The 22842-nt window shown below is 56.8% G+C and overlaps 1 protein-coding gene across 1 annotated transcript in view; it reads left to right on the top strand.

The window, feature by feature from the left end:
- Positions 1 to 22842, top strand: part of CFAP46 (cilia and flagella associated protein 46) — a 95561-nt gene that overhangs the window by 67657 nt on the left and 5062 nt on the right. Inside the window, exons 40-54 of the mRNA XM_039252420.1 lie at positions 6591 to 6779; positions 7449 to 7637; positions 8513 to 8647; positions 8725 to 8904; positions 9502 to 9672; positions 14718 to 14815; positions 15253 to 15329; positions 15822 to 15952; positions 16409 to 16536; positions 17404 to 17483; positions 18764 to 18937; positions 21370 to 21443; positions 21545 to 21605; positions 21676 to 21711; positions 22227 to 22329. Coding sequence (XP_039108351.1) covers positions 6591 to 6779; positions 7449 to 7637; positions 8513 to 8647; positions 8725 to 8904; positions 9502 to 9672; positions 14718 to 14815; positions 15253 to 15329; positions 15822 to 15952; positions 16409 to 16536; positions 17404 to 17483; positions 18764 to 18937; positions 21370 to 21443; positions 21545 to 21605; positions 21676 to 21711; positions 22227 to 22329 — 1826 coding nt within the window. The remainder of the gene's footprint in view (positions 1 to 6590; positions 6780 to 7448; positions 7638 to 8512; positions 8648 to 8724; positions 8905 to 9501; positions 9673 to 14717; positions 14816 to 15252; positions 15330 to 15821; positions 15953 to 16408; positions 16537 to 17403; positions 17484 to 18763; positions 18938 to 21369; positions 21444 to 21544; positions 21606 to 21675; positions 21712 to 22226; positions 22330 to 22842) is intronic.

Genomic DNA, 22842 nt, shown 5'->3' with positions numbered 1-22842 from the left:
CCAGAAGACAAGTGATGCAACATCGCCAAGTGCTGGGAGCACGAGCGGCTGATCGATGCCCGGCAAACACGTCTCCCAAAGACAAAGGCAAAGTAAAGATTCCCCTGGACCTTCAAGAGCTGAGCGCGAGGCAGCAGACACGTGTCGGGACAGCAAAGTTGTCCTTGAGGCAGAAGGAAGTCAACACCAGATGGAAACGTGATCCGCACAGATGAATGAAGGGCACGGAAAGTACAAACTACCTGGGGAAAACCTCTGAAGATTTTCTCTCATTATTTAAATCTCTCTGGAAGGTACTTGGCTGTTGAAGCAAAAGTGATAGCAGTGTAGCATCAGATCTATAACGCCTGTAAAAACAAGAGGAATGACAACAGTAGCGTGAGGGATTTTTGCGCACTGCGCGGAGTAGCAAAATATACTATAAACCCCGAAGTGATTACAGAAATCTCAGAACAGAGAGGCATACCTAGTAAGCCAAGAAGGGAAGTCAAAGGAAATCCTAAAAACCATTCACTTGTCCCTCAAGAAAGCGGAAAAGGTGGAAAGAGAATAAAGAACAGGTGCGGCTGTTTGTATAGAAAACACAAGTCCTGTCAGCAGTCACGCGGTCAGAACAGTCTGAATCCCCAGTTAGGGCCCAGAACTCGTCAGGCGGTACCAGGAGGCAGACCCAACTGTGTGCTGCCTACAGGGAGGCCACTATACCTCTGGAGACAGGAACAAGCCGGAAGTAAAGGAAGGGAAGAGTTCACTGCTGACACGCGTCACAGAAAGCCGGGCGGCCGCACCCCCATCAGGCAGGGTGGCCGTGGAGGAGGAGCCTCACCGGGGACACGCAGCTCGGTTTCATGGTGTCAAGGAAGCAACTAACCGCGGAGACGAAATATCTACATTTCAAACACCCAGTAGCAGATTTTCAAAAGAACCGAAGTAACAACGGGTACCATTGTGGTGGACAAGTGTACAAATCTGCACTTACAGTGAGGAATTCCAGTTAGCAGAACAAGCAAAGACGGCAAGCAAAGAACCAGGTTTGCGTATCGCCACCGACCAGGTGCGCTAGCGGGCGTTTATGGAGCGCTCCGCCCAGCAGCGGCGGGATCACGGTCTTTATGTTTTGTGTGCACACGACACATTCTCCACGATAGACCATGTTCTGGACCATAAACATAGAACGAGTCTCAATAAATATAAAGGGATTTAAGTAAAAAAAAAAAAAAAAAGATACGCCAGGACTGGCTATGGAATTAAGGTAGAAATCAAACAGCAGCACAAAGAATAGTTCAGCCCATGGAGACAGAAAGCTGGTTGGTGGTAGCAGGGGAGGGGCTGGGAGGTCGTGAGAGAAGAAGTGCTGTTGAGTGGGTAAGGGGTTCCCTTTCAGAACGATGAAAACATTTGGGAGGTGCTGTACAGGCCGTGAACACACGCAGCCCCACTGACCCGTGTGCTTTGAAATCGTTCACCTCATGTTATAGGAACTTTACCGCGATTTGAAAACAACGACAACAACCAGGAAGCTGTGGGTGGGATGCCCACACACAGGGAAAGTAAGTAGCATCTATCAACATAACGATGAGCCACAGAACAAATCAGGAGGGAACATGTTTCTGAACTGAAGGGGGAAACACATCTGAAATGCTCAGGCATCTCTAACGGAATGCTTAGGGGAAGCCTGTAGCACTGAGTAAGCATATGACACAAGAAGTGAGAGCCCAAGTTAATGACCGTAGGCCTCACCATAAGGAAGTAGATGAAGAACCAGCTCCCAAATGAGCAGAAGAAAGGAAACCAAAGATGAGAGCAGAAATCAGTAAGATAAGAAACATTAAAATAGAAGGTGAAATCGATAAAACCACAAGTTGTTATTTGAGAAGATCAGTAAATACATATACTTCTGCCAAGACTGATCAGGAGAAAAGAGAGGACGTGAATAACCAATATCAGAAATAAGAGTCAGGATGTCACCATTGATCCTATGCATATTGAAAGGATAATAAGGGAATGTTCTGAACAACTTCATGATAATGTGGAACGATTCCTTGAAAGACACAAATAACCAAAACTTACCCAAAAGGAGACAGATCACCTGAATAGCCCTCCATCTTTCAAAGAAATGGAATTTGCAGTTTCCACAAGGAAAACCTCGGACCCAGGAAGCTGCAGCGGTGAATCCTAGCGAACATTGAAGGAAAGCATAACACCAACTCAACATGGACTCTTCTAGAAAACTGAGAAGAGGGAACACTCGATGAGGCCAGTATGGCCCTGATACCAAGACAAGAACTACGGGTCATTATTCTTCATGAACACAGATGCAAAATTCTACACAAAAATTTAGCAAATTAAATACAACAATATGTAAAAAGAAGATATCATTGCCAAGTCCTGGGAATTTTAAAAAAATGTTTTTGTTGTTGTTGTTATTATTTTATTTATTTAAATTCAAGTTAGTTTGGGGCATCTGGGGGCTCAGTCGGTGAAGCGTCCGACTTCGACCCAGGTCATGATCTCGCGGTTCATGGGTTCAAGCCCCGCGTCGGGCTCTGTGCTGACAGCTTGGAGCCTGGAGCTGCTTCACATTCTGTGTCTCCCTCTCTCTCTGCCCCTCCCCTGCTCATGCTCTCTCTGTCTCTCTCTCTCTCTCTCAGAAATAAATAAAACATAAAAAAATTAAAAAAAAAATAAATTCAAGTTAGTTAACATACAGTGTTGTGTTGGCTTCAGGAGTAGAACCCAGTGACTTATATCTTACATACGACACCCAGGGCTCATCCCAACAAGGGCCCTCCTCGCTGCTCATCACTCCCGTAACCCGCCCTCCACACACCTCCCCCCAGCACCCCTCAGTTTGTTCTCTGTATTTAAGAGTCTCTTATGGTTTGCCTCCCTGCTTTTATGTTTTATTTTTCCTTCCCTTCCCCCATGTTCATCTGTCCTGTTTCTTAAATCCCACTTATGAGTGAGATCATATGGTGTCTTCTCTGCCTGACTGACGTCACTTAGCAAAATAGCCTCCAGTTCCAACCACGTTATTGCAAATGCCAAGATTTCATTCTTCTCCATCACCGAGTAGTGTCCCGTTGTATGTATAAACCACATCTTCTTTACCCAGTCGTCGCTGGATGGACGTTTGGGCCCTTTCCGTGACTTGACCGTTGTCAGTAGCGCTGTTGTGAATGTGCGTGCGCCTTTGGGTCGGCGTGTTTGTACCCTTTGGGTAAACGCCCGGTACTGCAGTTGCTGGGTCACAGGGGAGTTCTGTTTATAGTTTCTTGAGGAACCTCCACACTGTTTCCAGAGCGGCTGCGCCAGCTTGCATTCCCACCAGCAGTGCAAGGGGTGCCCGTTTCTCCGCCTCCTTGCCAGCATCTGTTGTTGCCCTAGCTGTTCATTTTAGCAACTCTGACGGGTGTGAGGTGGTATCTCGTTGTGGTTTTGATTTATATTTCCCTGATGATGAGTGACGTTGAGCATCTTTCCATGTGTCTGTTGGCCATCTGGAGTTTTCTTTGGAAAAGTTTCCATTCGTGACTTCTGCCTATTCACTGGATCGTTTGTTTCTTGGGTGTTGAGTTTGGTAAGTTCTTTAGAGATTTTGGATACTAGCCCCTTATCAGATATGTCATTTGCAAATATCTTTTCTCATTCTGTCAGTTGCCTTTTAGTTTTGGTGATTGTTTCCTTTGCCGTGCAGATTTTTATCTTGATGAGGTCCCAAGGGGGAGGGGCAGAGAGAGAGAGAGAGAGAGAGAGAGAGAGAATCCCAAGTAGGCTCCATGCTGTCAGCACAGAGCCCAACGCGGGCCTCAAACTCACAAATCGTGAGAACATGACCTAAGCAGAGAGTCACGTGTTCAACCAACTGAGCCTCTTGGGAATTGTTTAACATTCAATATCAACCAGTTTGACTTGCCATAGTTTTTTAAAATTAAAGTAAAAACATATGAGCACCTCAGTAGATGCAGAAAAGGATTTGACAAAACGCAACACTCATTCCTGATTGAAAAAAAAAGACTCTCGGCAAACCATTAATAGAAGGAAGACTCCTCAAGCTGACAGAGGGCACCTGTGGGCCCCCCCCCCCCCGCCCACCGGGGCAGAAGCACAGAACGAGGACAGCGTGTACTTGCACCCCCTCAGCCCGAGTTGTATTTGAGTTGCAGCCCACTCAGTAGGTGAGAAAAGGAAATTAAATGTACCCCGTCTGGAAAGGAAGAAGCACATCAACCTTTGTTTACGGACAGCACAATCACGTGTACAGAGGACCTCGTGCGATCTACACAAATGATAATAACAGTAAATCTATGAGGACTAACCAGTGATTGCAGTAAGGCTTCAGGACACAAGGACCATACACAAGTATTAATTGTATATGTCTATGTACTCGCAACAATTTATCAGATAATAAAAATTCAAAACCAGGGCTGCCCAGTGGCCCAGTCGGTTGGACCTGCAACTTTGGCTCGGGCTGTGCTCTCACACTTCGTGGGTTCGAGCCCCACCTCAGGCTTGCGGCGGACAGCGTGGAGCCTGCTGGGGATTCTCTGTCCCTCCCTCTTCACCTCCCTCCCTCATGCTCTCTCTCTCAAAAAGAAACATTAAAAATGTTTGTAAATAAAAAAATTCAAAACAATATCATTTGACAGAATAAAAATGAAACTTGACAAAAAAGTGGCAACTTCTACCCTGAGAATTGTAACACATTGCTGAGAGAAAGTGAAGAGGCCCAAAGGGAGGTGGGATATGCCATGTCATGGGCCAGAAGACTCGATATTCCTAAGATCTCAATTCTCCCTAAATTTTCTGTAGTCCTGACCAAGAAGCTGCCGGCTTTTTTTTAGAGAAATTGACAAAGTTATTTTAAAATTCATATAGAATTACAAAAGACATAACATACCAAACACAACTTTAAAAAAGAAAAACTAAGTTGGAAATCTAACACTACAGATTTTAAGACTTATTATAAAGTGATAGGAATCAAAACAGTGTGGTTTTAATGTAAGAGTAAGACATCACATCAATGGAACATAACAGAATCCAGAAATAAGACACAAAATAGACTTTCAACAAAAGAGCAAAGGCAATTTAGTGAAGAAAGGCTACTCTTTGAAACAGTGGTGCTGGGGACTCCTGGGGGGCTCAGTCGGTTAAGTGGCCGACTTCAGCTCAGGTCATGGTCTCACGGTTCGTGTGTTCGAGTCCCGTGTCGGGCTCTGTGCTGACAGCTCGGAGCCTGGAGCTGCTTCGGATTCTGTGTCTCCCTCTCTCTCTGCCCCTCCCCTGCTCGTGCTCTGTGTCTCTCTGTCTCTCAGAAATAAATGTTAAAATGTTTTTAAATAAATAAGTAAAGCAGTGGTGCTGGAGCCACTGGAAATGCACACCCATAACACAGATGGAGGACTGAGCTCAGAGCAGATCACAGACCTACAGGTAAGCGCGGGAACGACAAAGCTCCTAGAGGAAGACACCTTGGGACCTTGGGTTTAGCAAAAATTTCTTACCTATGGCAACAAAAACATGATCCATGAAAGAATAAATTGATAAATTGGAGTCTGCTCTTCAAAAGACACTATTCAGGGAACGAAAAGAGAAGCACAGACTGGGAGAAAATATTTGCAACCATATGACTGACAAGGTTTGGTCCAGAATACAAAACACCCTTAGGGCTCCTGGGTGGCTTGGTCAGTTAAGCAACTGCTTCGGCTCAGGTCAGGATCTCACAGTTCATGATTCTGAACCCCATGCCGGGCTCTGTGCTGACAGCTCAGAGCCTGGAACCTGCTTCGGATTCTTTGTCTCCCTCTCTCTGTGCACCCCCACGCTCACCCTCTGTGTCTCTCTCTCAAAAATAAGTAAACATTAAAAATTTTTAAAATTTAGAACACTCTTGAAACGTAGTAATAAGAAAAGAAATAACCTAATAAAAAGTGGACAGTTGGGCAGGCATTTCTCCAAAGAGAATATGTGGATGGTAAATAATTACATGCAAAGGTGGTGAACCACCAGCGAACCAGCGAAACGCAGGTGCTAACCGTAATGGAAAACCACCGCGCACTATGAAATAGGGCTGCACCTTGGAAGACCGGGCATACCGACCGTTAACGAGGACGTGGAGGGACCAAACTTTCGTCGCTGCTGCCGGGGGTGTAGCACGGGACACGCCTCGGCAGTTAGACACAGGCCACCGTGTGAGCCAGCATCCCACTCCTGGGCGTTTCCCCGCGAGAGAGGAAAGCCCGCATCCACGCAGGAACTCCCGCACGAGTGTTTGTGGCCACTGTGTTACACTAGCCGCGGTGTGAGTGCCGTGGCGGGTTCTCCCTGTCAGTTAACAGGCGTGAGTGTGGCAGCAGCAGCGTGGATGGGCCTGAAATAACTATGCAAGTGAATGAAGCCGGGGCATCCACTGGCATACACCCTAGAAAAGCAAACCGGCTCAAGTGTGGCCGGTGGCTGCTAGGAGGGCAGGGCCGAGGGTCACTTGTTTAGTTGTGGGACGGCCGGCGACCTCTCGGAGCTGCTGGAAGTGCCGGCGGGTGGGGGGGGGGTGCGCCAGCGCGCTGACCGTGGGTCTCTGGCACGCCCAGGTCCAGAACGCCAACACGCCCCTGATGAGGAGGCTGGCGCAGCTGCGGCTCCACCTGGTGCAGGTGTCTCTGGACTTGCAGCAGCTCGTCTGGGAGGAGGCCCTGGCCCGCGAGCTTGAGCAGAGCTCCATGGAGAAGCTGCTGGCCGACTACCTGCAGAGCGCCAGTGACTACACCTCCGTCGGCTTGGTAACCGTCCCCGAGGCCAGGGGGGCCCGGTGCTCACCGTGGGGCCGGGGCCTCCCCCGTCTGCGGGTGCCGCTCAGGACGGCAGGGCTCCCCGGGGCGGCTGGCGGGACCGGCTCTCAGAGGCTCGCAGCGCCTGGTGGGTGGGGGTCCTGCTGGGGGGACTGTGCACCAGGCGCTCTCCTCCCCTGGGCGTGCGTTTGCTCTGACTAATGACGTCAGCAGACTAACGCGCTCCTCAAAGGTGAATTCATGTGGTTAAAAAAAAGACTTTGCAAAATATCTGAAGGAAACATACTCTGCCGTTTTTAGACATTTTCCTAAATTTCATGTAGTATGAATCAAATTAATTTGACATACCTATGAAGACATTAAAGAGAGCCCTAAAACTGAACTCCAGTACAGACTTAGGCTATTTGTCGGCTAGCCCCAAATCCAGGCTCCACCACCAGGCTACAGTGCCCTCCGTCAGCTAGGCCCGGGATGGAGCCCCCTCCCCCCACTCTCCGGTGCAAATGGGGGCGTTTCTCAGAGTGCTTGGATGGCAGCCCTCCCAGACGCATCGGGCCAGGACCCCAGGGACACGACCCGGGACCCGGGGCTGAGATGGGGGGGTCTTAGCATTTCCCAGGCCCGGCCGAAAGTAACCACAGGCGGTTTGTGCTCCCGAAGAAATGGTTCACGCTGAAGCGGACTCTGGCCCACGGGGCGCTGGCGCAGCTGGGCGGCCTGCACTCGCTGTGCGCAGGCTGCGCGGAGACCCGCGCTCGGCAGCTGGGCCTGGCCGGGAGGGCCCTGCGCCTGCTGGCCATGCAGGCGGCCCCCGTGCGCCCCACCTTCTACTGGGAGGAGGGCCTCTCGGTACGTATTCCTGCCTTCCGCTGCCCGCAAACCCCTCACTCCTGCCTGAGAACAAACCCAGGTATTTAAAACTCACCTAATCTCAGTAAGAACTGGGATGTGAAATGGGAATTGTCCCTGATTAAGAAGGTAGTGTGGCCTGGGGGTGCCTGGGCGGCTCAGTCAGTTAAGCTTCTGACTCTTGATTTTGGCTCAGGTCTTGATCTTAGAGTTTGTGAGTTAGAGCCCCATGTCAGGCTCCTCGCTGACAGTGTGGAGCCTGCTTAGAATCCTCTGTCCCCTCTCTCTGCCCTTCCTCCCCAGTAAATAAATAAACATTAAAAAGAAGAAGGTGGCGTGGACTGAGCAAGGGAGAAAAAGGGAAGAAGTAGTCGGTCCAGTGTGATTCATGGGTGGGAAAGAAGCACGGGGGAGGGGAGGGCAAGCACACAGGTGGCCCAAGGGCGGGACGTCCCCAGCCATGGATGTCCCGTGGCTCCTGGTGTCCCCGCACCTCAGCAACTCTCCAGGGAGTCCGGGATGTGCCTGAGAGCCGGGTGCAAACCCCCCGCTCACCGCAGCTTGGGACCCAAGCCCCTTTCTCCCTTCCACCCCACACACTGTCTGGGGAAGCTGATGCAAGGGCTTGAGCCCCCGCCACTGGCCGTGTCGCACACCCAGGCCCACACCCTTCCCTAGGCCCCCCGCAAGGCTGCCCCCCGAAGGAGCCCGCTGAAGCCCGGGGCCACGTCCTCAATGCCTCGTAGATAAGCCTCCTCCCGTCTGGAAGCCAGCTTCCCAAAGGCGAAGTCAGGCTCTTCCCCATGGACCCTGCTCTTCTAGGAAGACCCCCAGCCCCAAGCGGCTGAGCTGGCTGACGGGCACCCTCTCCGCAGGCAGGTGCTGAACTGAGAGGCCATAAGCGCCTGAACGTCACCGGCGAGGCCGAGACCCGTGAGGATCAATATAGAGACCTGAGACCCTCCAGGGCTGCCTCCGAGGAGCAGGGCAGGAAGGGCTGGGATCTGCAGGTACGGCCCCGCCCCCCCGCCCCCCCCCCCCATGCCCTCCCCACCCCCACCCGAGCCTGAGCCCTGCGGCCCTGCAGAGGAGGATGGCGCTGGCCCAGCGCTACCTGGCCCAGGCGTCCGAGGTGCTGCTGCAGTGCACGCAGGCGGCCCTGGGTGGCTGCCTCCCGGACATCGCGGCGGCTGCCGGCCTGCAGATGGTGGAGTGCGTCGGCACCCTGGACCCCGCGGCCGCCTGCCAGTTCCTGGCACTGTCTCAGGTGTGGCTCTGCTCTGCGCCCCTTCCTCCGGGCCCTTCTTGTCCACCTTGGGGGAGAGAGGCCCCCAGCACCCGGCACTCCCTCCTGCCGGCCCAGCCAGTGTCTGCCTTGAGAATGGTGCTCAGCTGGGAGAAGGGGCTTCAGGCCACTGGAAGAAGCAGGAAGGCCGTCCCCCCCACCGAGGTCCCCTGAGCCCCCCCCCCAAGGTCCCCTAAGCCCCCCCCGAGGTCCCCTGAGCCCCAGCCCCCGAGGTCCCCTGAGCCACCCCCCAAGGTCCCCTGAGCTCCCCCCCGAGGTCCCCTGATCCCCCCCCGAGGTCCCCTGAGCTCCCCACCGAGGTCCCCTGAGCCCCCCCCAGGTCCCCTGAGCCCCCCCCCCCCGTTACTGACCCCTGTTGGTCCTTCAGGCCTCGTGCTCCTGGGGCTCAGAGCAAAGGAGCGGGCGGGCGCTGGGGGCGCAGTGGTGTGGGGCCGGGAGATGCAAGGTGGCCCACGAAGCGGGCACCAGAAGAGGCGCGCAGGCCCCGCCCACCCTCCCTCGGGGGCACCCCCGGCCCAGGGCAGGGCTCAGGCCCCTGGGCCCCGCTGTCTGATTCAGAGCTGCTCGGCCTCGGAGATGATGCGGGATGTCCTGTTCACGGCCACGGACGACACCGGCAGCTCGCAGCTGGCGGCCCTGCTGCAGCTGGAGCACAAGCTGACGCAGCAGGGGAGGACGTCCACCAGCTTGTTCGCGGGCGTGAGGCAGAGGCTGGCGGCCATTTCCAGGGTGAGCAAGCCCTCTGAGCCCAGCGGGCCCACAGCTGTGCCGCGTCGCTCCGCCGTCGCCGGCCTGACTCGGGGGGATTTAGAAGCAGGGCGTTTAAAGAAACGGAACTTGATGAAAACATAGCAAGTCGGGGAAGCAGCCTGGAGCCCTCTCACGGGTCCCACCCCTCCGCCCTCCTGTGCCCACCTGGGCGGGTCTGACCCCGTCCCCTTCCTCCGCCTTCCTGTCTCCCTCTGGTGCTGGCTTGTGGTGCGGCGTCCTGTGCGCCGTGGGAAGTCGAGCGCCGTCCCTGGTCTCTTCCCACCAGACGCTAGTAGCTCTGCCTCCAGTTGAGGTAACCAGAAATGTCCCCAGAGCCGCCCCGCGCGGAGAGCCGGGGCCTGAGCCCCTGTGCGGAAGGCCTCCCTCCTGAGGAGCATCGCGGGCGCGGGAGGTGCGGGGCTTGCAGGCCCGTCCACAGGTGGGCTGGTCTGCACAGCCCACTAGCCCGCCCTCAGGGACACGTCCACGTGTGTCCCTGTGGCTGGGGTGAGGGTGACCCAGCGCTAACCTCAGAGGAAACCTGAGGGACCATGTACATCAATGCACGTGCTGTGCTGAGGACCGGGCCAGACTCGGGACGCAGGGGCTCCGTCCAAGGTGGGATGGAGTCCGAGGCGGGACGGGGTCGAGGCGCCATCTCCATCACGGGCGTTGTGTCGGCTCCTCCTCCTCCCGTCGCAAGGATCCTGGTGGGAGACCCATGTTGACTCTGGCCGCAGACTCGGGGGTCGGCTGCACCTGGGGGTGGGGTGCGGACCACAGCCAGGCCGCCACAGCAGCCACAGCAGGCACCGGGCCGGGGGCACCGAGTGCTGTCCCTAAAGCCCCGGCTGTGGACGCACTGAGAGCAGGCTGAGCTGCACTCCCAGGGGGCCGCGGCCGGCATGAACGCGCCACGGAGCGAAACCTGTCCGTTTCTTTTCCAACTGCAGCGAGACTAAGAAATCAGTACAGCTGAAGGATAGCACTGCTTTGAGAGTATCGTCATCGGTCAGTCAAAGAAGAAACCACGATGAAATTTAGAAAATGTTTTAAACTGACTTAGAGAATAAAAATGCTGTATGTCAGAACCTATGGGACTTGTCTAAAGCAGAGCTTAGAGGAAAAATACAGCCTTGAATAGAAGGAGGAAATCTTAAAAACGGTAATTTAGGTTTTGATCTCTAGAAGCTGGAACAAAAACACCTAAGAAAAATAGAAAGTAACGAATAGGAAATACGGCAACAGAAACATCGAAATTACAACAAAAATACGATAGAGGAAAGCAACGCTGGTAAGAGGGTTCCAAAGAGAAGACTAATAAAGCTAATGAACATTTAGGAAGACTCGATAAAGAAAAAGAAAAAAAAGAAAGGAAAAAACCCACCAAAATTCTAGTATCAGTACCGGAAAGACATCATGAGACCCTTCAGATGTCACAAAGCTCGTCAGGGAATATGGGATGGAATAGACAAATTTCTTAAAAAATACAACATACAAGTTGACAGAATAGAAAATCTGAATAACTTATTATCTGTTAAAGAAACTGAATCTTTTATTAAAAACATCCACACAGAGAAAATCCCAGACCCAGTTGCTTTATCAGCAAATTCTTTCAGACAGCGAAGGAAGACAAAACCTTCTACAGAACAGGAATAAGAGGAATACTCTTTCTTCCAAGGCCAGGTTTCTTCTAAATCTGGATACTAGAACCCGGTGGTGGCATTACGAGGAAGGAACATCTCTCATGGGCAGAGACGAGAGACATTAGCCAGCCGAATCCTGATCGTGAATCAGGATCAAACGGCCGTATTCCCTGTAACTTCATATTAAAAAATTTTTTTTAATGGGGAGGGTGAGAGAGAGAGGGAGACACAGAATCCGAAACAGACTCCAGGCTCTGAGCGGTCAGCACAGAGCCTGATGCAGGGCTTGAACCCGTGAACCATGAGATCATGACCTGAGCCGAAGTCGGACGCTTAACCGACTGAGCCACCCAGGCGCCCCTCCTGTGGCTTCATATTAAAAACATCAGCGTAATTTACCATATTGGCAGGAGACAATCATTAACATCATCTTGACAAATGTGGAGAAGCAGTTGTCAAAATTCAGAACCAATGTGTGATTTTACAAAGTTAGGATGGAAGATAACTTCCTGAATTTGATAAAAGAATGTGTTTTAAGCCCCCGGGCAAACGTCATCCTATCTGGTGAAGGACTGAAAGATCTTTCTCCAGGAGTCGCGGTGCCCGGAAGGCTCCCATCAGCACTTCTGTTCCGCATCGTCCGGTGAGGCCAGAGGTGAAAGAAGGAAGTGAAGGAAGAACAGTCAGCACCGAGGTCAGGAGCCCAGCCTGATGTGCCCATTTCACAGGCCATTAGAGAAACGTCAGCTGCACTCCACATGCCAGGTGCAAACAAGCAGAAAAGGAAAGTGTCCAAGTGACAGTTTTCAGTAGCATGAAAACAATCAGCACCTGGGGAGGGTGTGACATAAGCTACTCCTGACCCCCCCCGCCCGGAAAGTACAAACCTTCTAAGAAAGAGCCGAGAAGACTTGCGCGGAGGAGGTGGCCTGTGTGTGGGTGGAAGGCTCTGTGCTGTTCCCACCACCGCTGTCTGTGGACAAAGGGAAGGGCGTGTGCCTGCTTTCTAACAAAGTGGCCCATGGTTGACGATGAGCCAGAACCCCCTGACAGGTGATCCCGCACCTGCCCGCTACGGAGCTTGTCCCCGCGTTCCTGACCTGTCACCGGGTGGACAGGAGTGTCCGGGAGTGGCTCCCAGGGAGCGGGGTGCCCAGCACTGACCTGTCCTGACCCTCCTGGGCGGCCTCGTGAGCCTAAACCCCAAGTCACACCAGGAAGATGTCCTATGGGTCGTCTAATCAGACCCCAGCAGGCTCTTGCTTTTCTAAGAACTGACAACCTGGTTCTAAACCCTGTGCAGAAGCGCTAACTTGCCACACAAGGTGCCGGGACCTTAATTTAAAGCATTAGAAGCTAAGACAGCGTATTGTTGGGGCACAGAGAACACGCACACGTGCAGAGACAATGACCAGCGGCCCAGAAGACAAGTCCACGTAGTACCCAGTGTACGTCAGGGGTGACACCGAGGGCCGTGGACACCACGGCGCAGGGCCAGCTGGACCCTCCGGCACGGCAAACACAGAACTCACTTCCGGCAGCGCAGACCTGATGCGAGAAAGGTGAATAAAGCAGTGAACAGTCTTTAGAGGAAAACTCAAGACAACATTTTCATAACTTAGGAGTAGGTAGAAATGAAACAGGCCACCAGAAGTGCTCGTCACAAAAGGGACGGATGGTAAATTGGTCTGCGTGGAAACGAAGGACGTGGACTCATTGAAAAGATGGTGCCTGCTGGGAGTCAGAAAGCAAGCGTGTCCCCTCACACCGTCAGAGTGGCTGAAGTCAGTGACCCGGGAAACAGCAGGTGTGGGCAGGGACGCGAGGAACGGGCCCTCCTGCACTGGCGGCGGGAATGCAAACTGGCGCAGCCGCTGTGGAACAGGGTGGCGGCTCCTCAGAGAGGTTAAGGCAAGTACTGTGATCCAGTAATTGCACCGCTGGGTATTTATCCAAGAAATACAAAACACTGATGAAAAGGGGCACATGACCCCTCTGTTTATAGCTGCGTTATCTCCAGTAGCTGAGATCTGGAAGCAGCCCAGGTGTCCACCGACTGATGGACGGATACGGAAGAGGCGGTCCACATGCACGGGAATATGACTCAGACACAGAAGGAATGAAATCCTGCCATTTGCGATGACGTGGATGGAGCTGGAGAGGAGTGTGCTGAGCAAAACAAGTCAGTCACAGACAAATACCCTATGACCTCACTCACAGGTGGGATTTAAGAAACAAACCAAACGGTAAAGGGAAAAAGAGACAGAGAACAAACCAAGAAACAGAGTCTCGACTACAGGAAACGCTGCTGGTCACGGGGCGGGGGGGGGTGAGGGGGCCGCCCGGTGAGGGGGGTGGGGGGAGGGGGGAGCATGTGAGGGGCACCGGCGGGCAGGGAGGTGTAGCGTCACCTACTGTACACCTGAAGCGAGCGCTGACTACACTGGAATTTGAATGAAAACTGAAACAACCAGCCGGAGGAGAGGCCAGGCATGTGTTCCCTTCGGGAAGAAAAAGACACTCCTCACAGAAAAAAGTTACAAGAGTGGAATTTCACTGAAAACGGTCAATAAACATTTTTAATGGCACCAACTTCATTGGTTATTAGAGAAACGCAAAACTGAAACTGCGCTCAGAGGCTACCAGGCCCGCGGGGGGCCCCGAAGCGAAGCGGGCGCCGCAGGAGCCGGGCACCCTGAGGCGGGCTGCGTGGAGGCAGCGGCCCCCTGGCGTGGCGTCCGTGTCGCTGGCCTGGGGCTCCGGGCTGGGGGCGCCGCTGGGCCTTGCCCGGCCTGCACACCCGGACGTGAGTGAGGGGCCGCAGGCGCTGGCAGACACGCAGCTGGTTTCCGTAGCAAGTGTGGTGGACACAGCGTGTGGGCCGCTCGGCTGCGGAGGGTGTGGGGGGGGCCGGTGTGCCCGGGAGCCGGAAGCGGGGGCCACAGAGCCCGAGGCGGGGCCTCGGAGTTGAGGGTGGTCCTTGGAGTGGGGGTCACCTCAGAGCCGGAATGGGGAGCTTGGAGCCGGTGCCCCTCGGAGCCGGTGCGCCCGGGGACAGGGACATGCGTGTGTCCACACCCGTGGCATTCAGGGGACCCGGCAGAGGAACAGAGGGGAGACATTGAGTGGCTGGAGGCCTCGCATCCGTTACCTGTCTGGGCTCTCAGGCCTGCTTGTGTCGGACAGGGCGGCTCAGGTCAAGTTGGCCACAGAAGAGGCTGGAAGGTGGGTGGACCCTAGCGGAGGCTGCGTGCGCACTCTGCCCCCAGGCCGGCTGCGCAGACCCCAGCGGGAGGCCCCGCACAAGGCGTCTGTGAGCACAGCTCAGGGACTGCCAGCGTCCGGCACGGCCCCTTGATGCCTGTCTGTCACACACAGGCTTGGCAAAATCTCTGGGTCACTGAGCAGCATTTTAACATCCTGAATGAAATCCCGCCTACTTTTCGGATCATCTTCCTGCACCACAGCCGAGACAGGTAAGGCCTCCCTGTTCCTGCTCCGGGGACATCGGCCACCCTGTTAAGAAGTCTAGCAGGCAGCTTGGACACAGCACTGTCACTGGGGACGGGGGGGCGCCGTCACGATGGAGGGCGTGTCAGCCGGCAGGCGCTCCAGGCTGAGATGCGGTGGGTGCGGCACCCGCCAGGCTGGCGTGACGGGGACACACTGCCACCCTCCTCCCCACCTGTGTGCCTCCCGAGCAGACAGAAGGCAGACAGCTCTCGGCGGATGTCTGTGCCCAGATGGGTCTGTTTCAATTCTGTGCCTTGACTTGGCCAAGGCACCGGTGGGGAGGGGGCTCTGCCAGGGTGTGCTTGGGGAGGGGGCTCTGCCCGGGTGTGTGTGGCCTGCAGAACGGGCTCCTGAGTTCCCACGAGCTGGGCTCTGACCCTGCCCGGCACCCTGGCAACAGGACCCATCTGTACGGCGCCGTCTACGAGAGACCCAGGTCCGTGCCTGCGGCCAAAGGGAAGGTGCTCCAAGTGGGCGGTGAGTCCGCTGCAGGAGGTGCTCCTCAAACACGGTCCTCGGTGGGGGGGCGGGGGGCACTGCGGCCCCCGCAGGGGCAGTCACGGCCCACACAGACTTGGACCTGCCTTTCTCCACGGGGGGAGGAGGCTTGCTGGGTGGGGGTCGTTGAGCCTGTGAGAGACGGGCATGTGGGCAGAGACCTGTGTTTCCGGGGCCGGGCCCCAGCCTCAGCCGGCCCTCCCTGGGTCGCCCTCACGCCACCATTTCTTCTCCCAGGAAACACTGCAGCCCCACACTCTTCCTCACTCCTCAGGCACATAATTCCACCTCCCATTTCACTGAAAACTAAGGAAGGCCGTAGACTGGGGGACACCCATCTGAGTCCCCACTCTGACGGCCGCCACGAGTGCCCGTGTGTGTGGACTCGCAGTGTTCACCACAGCCCCCCCTCCGTCTGTCCTCAGCCCTCAGGCTGTGGGGTGGGGACAGCGGCGGTGTCCATCCCCACAGGCTTCTGCAAGGTGGCACGGGTGGCTGTGAGCCCCGCCACCTTCTCCTGCCTACTGGCCAGCGCCCAGCAGTTCCGGGAGCTGGCCCAGGTGGAGGAGAGCAGTGAGGACGTGGCCGTGAACTCCAGCACGGTGAGGCCCCTGGGTCCAGCTGCACGGGCTGCTCCCGCCGTGCGGGGAGACGAGGACCCGGCCCGGCTGCAGTGCGGGGTGGGGGTGGGGGTTGGGGAGAGAGGGCTAGGTGAGCGGCACCAGCCACCCAGACCCCAGGCTCTGCTGGACACCCAGGTTGGGGTCCCCACAGGACGGCGGATTCCTCTCTGACCCCTTGAGTGAGTCTGGTGCGGGTGCCTCCGTGCTGTGAGCGGAGGAGCCGGTGGCGCTGGGGTGCCGGGCAGGGCCCGAGGGGCGTCTGCCGGCCCGGTGGCTGAGGCAGGTGGGGGGGCGCAAGGGGCCTGATGCGCAGCTGAGCTGGGCCCCTCCCGGAGGGTCCTGCGCGGCTTTGCTCACTCTGTGCTCTGACTGGGCTGGGATTTTATGGGGCCCTGAGACGCTTGTGGTCACGGCCTGGTGTCTGGGCTGAGGCAGGGATTGGAAAACGCGCACCAGCGCCACGAGAGGGAAGAACAGTCTCTGCAGAAGTTGCGGGAAGTTCTGACGTCCATGGAGGAGTACCTGAGGCCGCTGCTCCCCATGCTCAGCAGCCCCGAGGCCAGGTACCTGCCGTGGGCTGACCGCGGATCCCGGGAGGCCAGAGTGGGGGCGGGGGCGGGGAGGCGACAGGGCAGTGCTAGCTAGAGGTGCTGGTCCGGGCGGGGGCGGGTTTCGGGCACAAAGTCCAGCACTCTCTTTGGGACAGGGAAGAGGGTCACCCTCTCTTCCACTCTCAGGAGTGGTTCTGGGGACAGTCAGGAATACGACGCCTAGGGGCCAGGGTGGCCAGGGCCGGGGGCTCAGCCTGCAGGCCGGTTCTCACCCCAGCCTCCCCGAATCCCAGCACGAGCTGAGTGGCTGGCCGTGGGGTGGCTGGGCATCGTTCCCGCCCAGAGGTTCGAGGCTCTGCTATGAAGTCGATGAGCTTTGCGCTGCTCTAAATCCGACTGTGCTAAATTCAAATGGAAAATGCACAAAGGGGCCCTCAAATCCAGACTGCCCGACTCAGGGCCTCTGCCACAGGGAGAAGGCTGGACTCTGCGGAGAATCTTTTCTGGGGGAGCGTCCTCAGCACTCAGGTCCCCTCTGCCCCCTGCCCTTGCGGTGCCTGGTGCTCGTGCAGGGTGGGAGTGGGGTGCCTGGCCCGGGGTCCTGAGCCCCTTTGAGTTATTCCTGGTAGAGAAGAAGGCAGAGGCCTTGGGCACATGGTTCTTTTTAGATTTGCCAGCCGGTGAGAGAAAACCCGGAGTCCTGTTTGCTTCTATCTGTGCCCAGGTGCCCCGGCCCCCATCTCAGTGAGTCGGCCCCCCAGAAGTGACACTCACTGCCCTGATGTGAGACTGTCCAGAGAGATGTTCTTTATGTTCTTACGTAGTACATGTGGTTTTCATGTATGTTTAAAAACCTGAGGATGTGCCTTTGACCTCCAGAACACAGACGCCCACAGTTGTTGCAGATTCGGGGAGACCGAAGGGCAAAGACAAGGAGAGGAAAGGGTCCCTGCCCCAGGGTGAGTGGGAGCGCGGAGGGGAAGCTGGGTTGGGAGGCCCCCGGTGGGTCAGAAGCAGGCCTCCCCTGAGGGTCTCCCAGGGCGCTGAGCACCCCCAGGGCGTGAGAAGGTCCCCGCTAGGGCCCGTGTGCCCCAAGCCCCAGCGCCCCCAGGGACCACATCACTGGACCCACAGACCCGCGCCTCCTGGGAGGGCCGGCGGCGCGTGGCGGCACGTGCCCTTCCCCCTCGGGAGCCCGCGCCCCGATGACACGAGCTTCTGCACGGGACCTGCTGGTTCCTGAGTGAAGGAAGACGCGCACTGGTCTGGGCACCCCAGCTTCGGAGGCTTCCTGGTCACCTCCACGCGGTCAGAACAGCCCCTCTGGTTTCCCACTCGATGTGCTTGAAAATGTGGGAAACGAGCTGGCCCCGTCTTCCAGCCCCGCGGCCAGAGCGGGGTGTGGCGTGTGGCTCTGTCTCCCAGCGCGACTGCGATTGTGTACATCGCTGTTTTCAGAGGCATTTTCATTTGTCTCCTTTTCTGACGCCCACATGGGGTCACTGAGTGGGAAGGAAAGGAGCTTCGATCCAGAAGCCCCGCCGGGGCCCCCTCCCCGCGCGGCGCTGCCCACACTCGGGGCTCGCGGGTCGCAGCGCCTGCGGCTGCGCAGTCAGACTGCAGCTCAGGGCGGGGGGTGCGCGCGGCTGTGGGGGCAGCACTGATGCTCTCACTCCAGGTGAGAGGCCAGAGTCAGGCCACCGCGGTCACCTCTGTCCACCGAGACTCTGCCGTAAAACTTCCCCTTGGCGCACTTAACCAATTTGTTTTACGTTGTACATGCAGTAAATTCAACTCAAGTGTCTAGTGGCCTCGCCCTGGTACCGCTTACCCCCGTCAGAAAGAGCAGGTTTGGTCTAACAGGCCAAGCAGGTCCCACCGCTCTCCAAGGGCTCCGTGGCCACCTGGAGAAGCTGCCACGTCTCAGGTGCAAGCCTTCATCCTTTGAAAGGTGGCTCCCTGGTTAGGGGTCACGGGTTCCAGCACCTGCCCCGGGAGGCAGGTCCCAGAACTACAGACGAGCCCACGACCCTGTGACCTCGGCTATGCCGTCAAAAGCAGCGTCCTGCCCCGGACACAGCCCCGTGTGCCCCTCCCCCTCTCCCACCGTCACAAGCTGAGCCAAGCTCAGACGCCTTCCTGTGTCTCCAGTGGATGGGCAGGCCTGCCCGGGGGCGACAGGCAGGCCCGCCCGGGGGTTGGCGCATCCTTGGGAGCCCGGCTCCTGTGTCCTTTGTAGCCGGCGCTGCCACAGTTCAGCCTGAGGCTGCGGACAACATCATCCTTATTGCGGACCGGCATCTTCTGGAGCTGCCACTGGAAGGCCTCTCTGTGTTTGAGGAAGGGGTGGTCTCCGTGTCGCGGGAGTTTTCCCTGCAGATGCTGTGGAATCGGCTCCGTAAAGACGAGACAGGTAAGAGGGACCCTTGGCCACACTGATATTTAATTTCAAAATGGACTAAGCTTCCTTTACGTGGACTCCTGCCAAACAGTTGTCATCGAACGTGGCAGATTGTGTCTAGGTGGTGGGGGTTCGAGGTATTACACCTACTATGTGCCAGGTGCCAGTGAGGCTCACGGAAGGGGGCACTGCGCATCGGTCATGGCCTTGCACACTCGTGTTTGAAGTGGGGGGCACTCAGGCCTGGGGGCAGCCGCAGACTTGGGCTGACCGTGGCCTGTCCGTGGGCGCCTGTCACGCAGATGTGCCGGGTCTGGGAAGACCCTCCTGGCTGTGGGCCGCGCTCCCTGCTGTCCTGGGCGGGCACGCCGCACTTCAGTGAGTGTGAAGGGAAACTGAAAACAAAAAGTTTGGACTTTCACTGGCATCATGGATAAAGTAACAAGGGCCACATCTGCCCTTCGGACTGAAAGCAGGGAAACAGCAATGTAGAGGGATCAGTGGCTTTCTGATGCCCGAGAGCAGGCACGGAGCCTGGGCCCCGAGAGGGGGCCACGGGGGATGTGGAGCCCGATGCGCCACGGCCCGAGCCCTGGGAGGGGAGTCCTGGAATTAATTTCCCTCCCCCTGAATTGAAAAAAGATGGTAATCCCATGTGTCCAGAAGTTTCCAGAAGCCCCCACCACAAGAAGTAGAGCAGAGACTCCAGGGAAGGCGGTCAGAGCAATGAAAACTTCTGGTGGCATTTTAATAGCGGCCAGGACCCAAAACGTCCTTCTAAGATGGGGGCAGCGGGTCAAGGAGAGACGGGCAGAGGTGGAGGCTGCCTCTAACAACGTGGAGGCGCCCCGCGTCAGAAAGAGATGGTCACAGTGACCGGAAGGGACAGCTGCCCACCGCCATGTGCCACGGACTCCACAGCCACAAGCATTATGGGGCGGGGTCGTTATGCAGCGATAACAGTTGATGGCTCAGAACATGTGGCGCTACTTCCGGGGCCGTCATAGCTGCCGGCCGACACCAGCGTGGTCGGCGTGGACACCGCGACCAGAAGGCGGCTTTCTTGAATCCCCGTTTGGAAATTTAAAAACACACTCCTGCATATCTCATGGGACTCAGGAGAAGCGATCGCAGAAGGTGCGAGCCTCCTGGAGTCTCTGGAAGTGCAGAAGGTAAGCGTGGACTTTACAGGGTTGGAGCAAGAACAGCACAAGAATCTAAAGCAGAGGAGAGGGAGCAGGAAGCACCTGAGCAAACGCCGGCAAAATAGAAGGCGGAGGGAAGTTTTTACAAACTCATAAAATAGGCACATTCTGGTGAGAACGATCAAGAAGAACATGGGTGGGGCACAAATATACAATGTGGGAAGTAAAAAGAGACTCTGACTGTAAAGGTGCTTCCGAGATTTGAAAGATGGTGAGAGAGCACTGTAAGCAACTTCCGGAATATGTTCGGGCACTCAGGCAAAGCGGACAGGACGGGTCCTGGGAAAAAACAGCTCGGGGACTCGAGGAGGAAAACCACTCGGCCTCCTAACAATGAAGAGAAGGGACAGTGGATTTACGTCCCCTGTTGAAATCTATCAGACTTTCCAGACACAGCTGATGTCAGTCCTAACAAATCTCCCTGAGAACAGGGGAAAGGGCCGCCCCTCGGGCCTCCGTGGCCCCTCACACCCAAACTGCTAAGAACAGCACAAGGAAGAAAAATGTAACTTTCATTACCCAGTCTGACCTTGAAAGTGTACAAGTGTCATTAAATTAGACCACGGGAACACAAACTTAATAAGCATCTTAGTCACTGCAGAAAAACATCGTTTGTTGAAATGAACGCATTTGTAACAGTAATTCTTAGCACACCGGGGTGGAGTGAACACCGGATGGAAGGGCCCGTCCAGGTGCCGAGTGAGCCTCCTTCTTGACAGCATGGCACACAGGGCACAGCCAGAGCCTCGCTCTTCCCTCCTGGAATGTGGGTGCACGCGCAGGAATGAGAGGCCGAAAGAGAGGAAGTAAACTGCCGTCATTTCTGGAACCTCCGAAGGAACGTGCAAGCCAGCAGAGCAGTGCCGTGGGAGTCCTCGCGCAGGAGCTGGGGGAGCCGGCGGGGCCCGGCCCTGTGACGGGGGCCCCACGGCAGCACCTGGCGGGTGCCCCGCACGCTGTGTGACTGGTCAGCCCCGGGGGGCCTCTGGTGAGGTCTCCCGGCTCGGCCTTTCCCGCCCTGCAAGCCTTTACATTTGAGAAATGGCCGCTCTCGAAACTTTACAAAAATTAAAATCAGTTGTTCTCACTACTTTTGGGGCTTTTTTATTGAGATGAAATTTACAGGATATAAAGTTAATGATTTTAAAGTGAACGGTTCGGGGACATGTAGTGCTTTCCTACCGCCGCGCGCCTCCGCCTCGACTGGCTTCAAACACCCCCTTCTTTTCTTGTCCGCAGCCGACGGGGCCGTGAAGAAGGAGAGCAGAGGCAGAGAGTCCAGGAAGAGAAACCCAGCCAGGAAGGGACACAAGGTGGGCGGATGAGGCCCCGCTGGCCACAGGCAGAGGGCCTGGGGGTCTGGGGTCCCGCCTGCGGGCCACAGGGCCCCTAAAGACCCCTGTCTGTGGAGCAGAACGCCGCGCCCCGGCTCATCCCCCCGGACTGCATCCTGGTGGACCCTGACAACTTCAAGTGTATCCTTTATCGGCCCCGCCGCCAGAGACACCCGAGCGTGTGGGCTGTTTCTCCTTAACCCAGACCCAGTCATCGTGGACCCCTACGGGGAGGCCCAGGTCACAGGCAGGTGCCTCTCACGGGCCCCTCCGCACGCGCACACGCAACACACCCCGCCCTGGGGGCTCCGGCGCGGAGAAGCGTGGCTCAGAGCTCGGCCTCTGCTCTCGGCTGCCTCCCTTTACACTGACCACGCAGGGGAGGCGGGTCCCCTGGCCCGACGTGCACCCTGTGCCACCACGCCCTCCCTTGCCGTCACACCCCAGTCGGGACGTCAGCTGTATGACAAATGAGCCCTGAAGGAGGCTGGGGCCCCTTGATGCTGTCCCCTGTAGCTCTAGAAGCTCCCTGAGTTTTCTTTGCTGAGTTGGTTCTTAGGGAAGGGAAGGAGCACTGACGTTTCCACAAGCACTGACTCCACCACGCCCCTGTCCCTGCGCACCAGGTCACACCACAGCCACCCCAGGGCCACCCCAGGGCCACCCCCACACAACTCAGGGCCCGCGGCTCCTGTGGCCCCTCAGTGTCCCACGGGGGAGGCAGAGCGCCTACGTCTTATCACCCTTCGACCTGTGTTGCAGACGCGCTGACGCCTGTTGCCGTAACCCAGGAAATTCTGGAAAGATTCCGAGACACCTTCACTGCCCTGTGGGTGGGACATCTGGGAAACAAGCACTTCCCCAGGTTGGAGTCTGGTGTCTGGGACACTGTCCCTGTCCCCCATCAAGCTGGTTCACACGGCCCACCAGAGGGCTGCTCCCCGCACTCGGGGCGGGGGGAGGGGGCGCTGGCTCCCATCTCCCCCTGGACCCTCGTCCCAGCCCTGACCCCCCAATTTATCCCGTGAATCACCCCCTCCCCACCCCCAGAGGCCCCCGCGGTCCAGCCTTTCCGCATTGGCACCCGGGGCTCCTGGTCCTCACAGCGCCTGCGTGCATGGGCGGCTCAGTGTCCTGGTCTCCCCTCACAGACGAGGACCTGGTGCCCGGGACTGTGCTTCTGCCCAGGGCCCCCAGCCAGCCTCGTGCAGGGTGTGCCCCTGGCTCTGGCACTTGGTGGGGGAGGGGAGGGGAGAACTGCAGGGTGGGGCGGGGCCACGAGCGGGCGGGGCCTGTGGGGGAGGTGGGGCTGCCTCGGGGCAGGATTGTAGGCGGGCCCTGCTGGGGCGGGGCCACGAGTGGGCGGGGCCTGTGGGGG

Source organism: Hyaena hyaena, unplaced genomic scaffold (genome assembly GCF_003009895.1).
Source record: "Hyaena hyaena isolate Hyena2069 unplaced genomic scaffold, ASM300989v1 scaffold_409, whole genome shotgun sequence".
Classification (NCBI taxonomy): domain Eukaryota; kingdom Metazoa; phylum Chordata; class Mammalia; order Carnivora; family Hyaenidae; genus Hyaena; species Hyaena hyaena.
The sequence above is the reverse complement of the archived record's forward strand: the minus strand, read 5'-3'. Positions and strand labels throughout refer to the sequence as shown.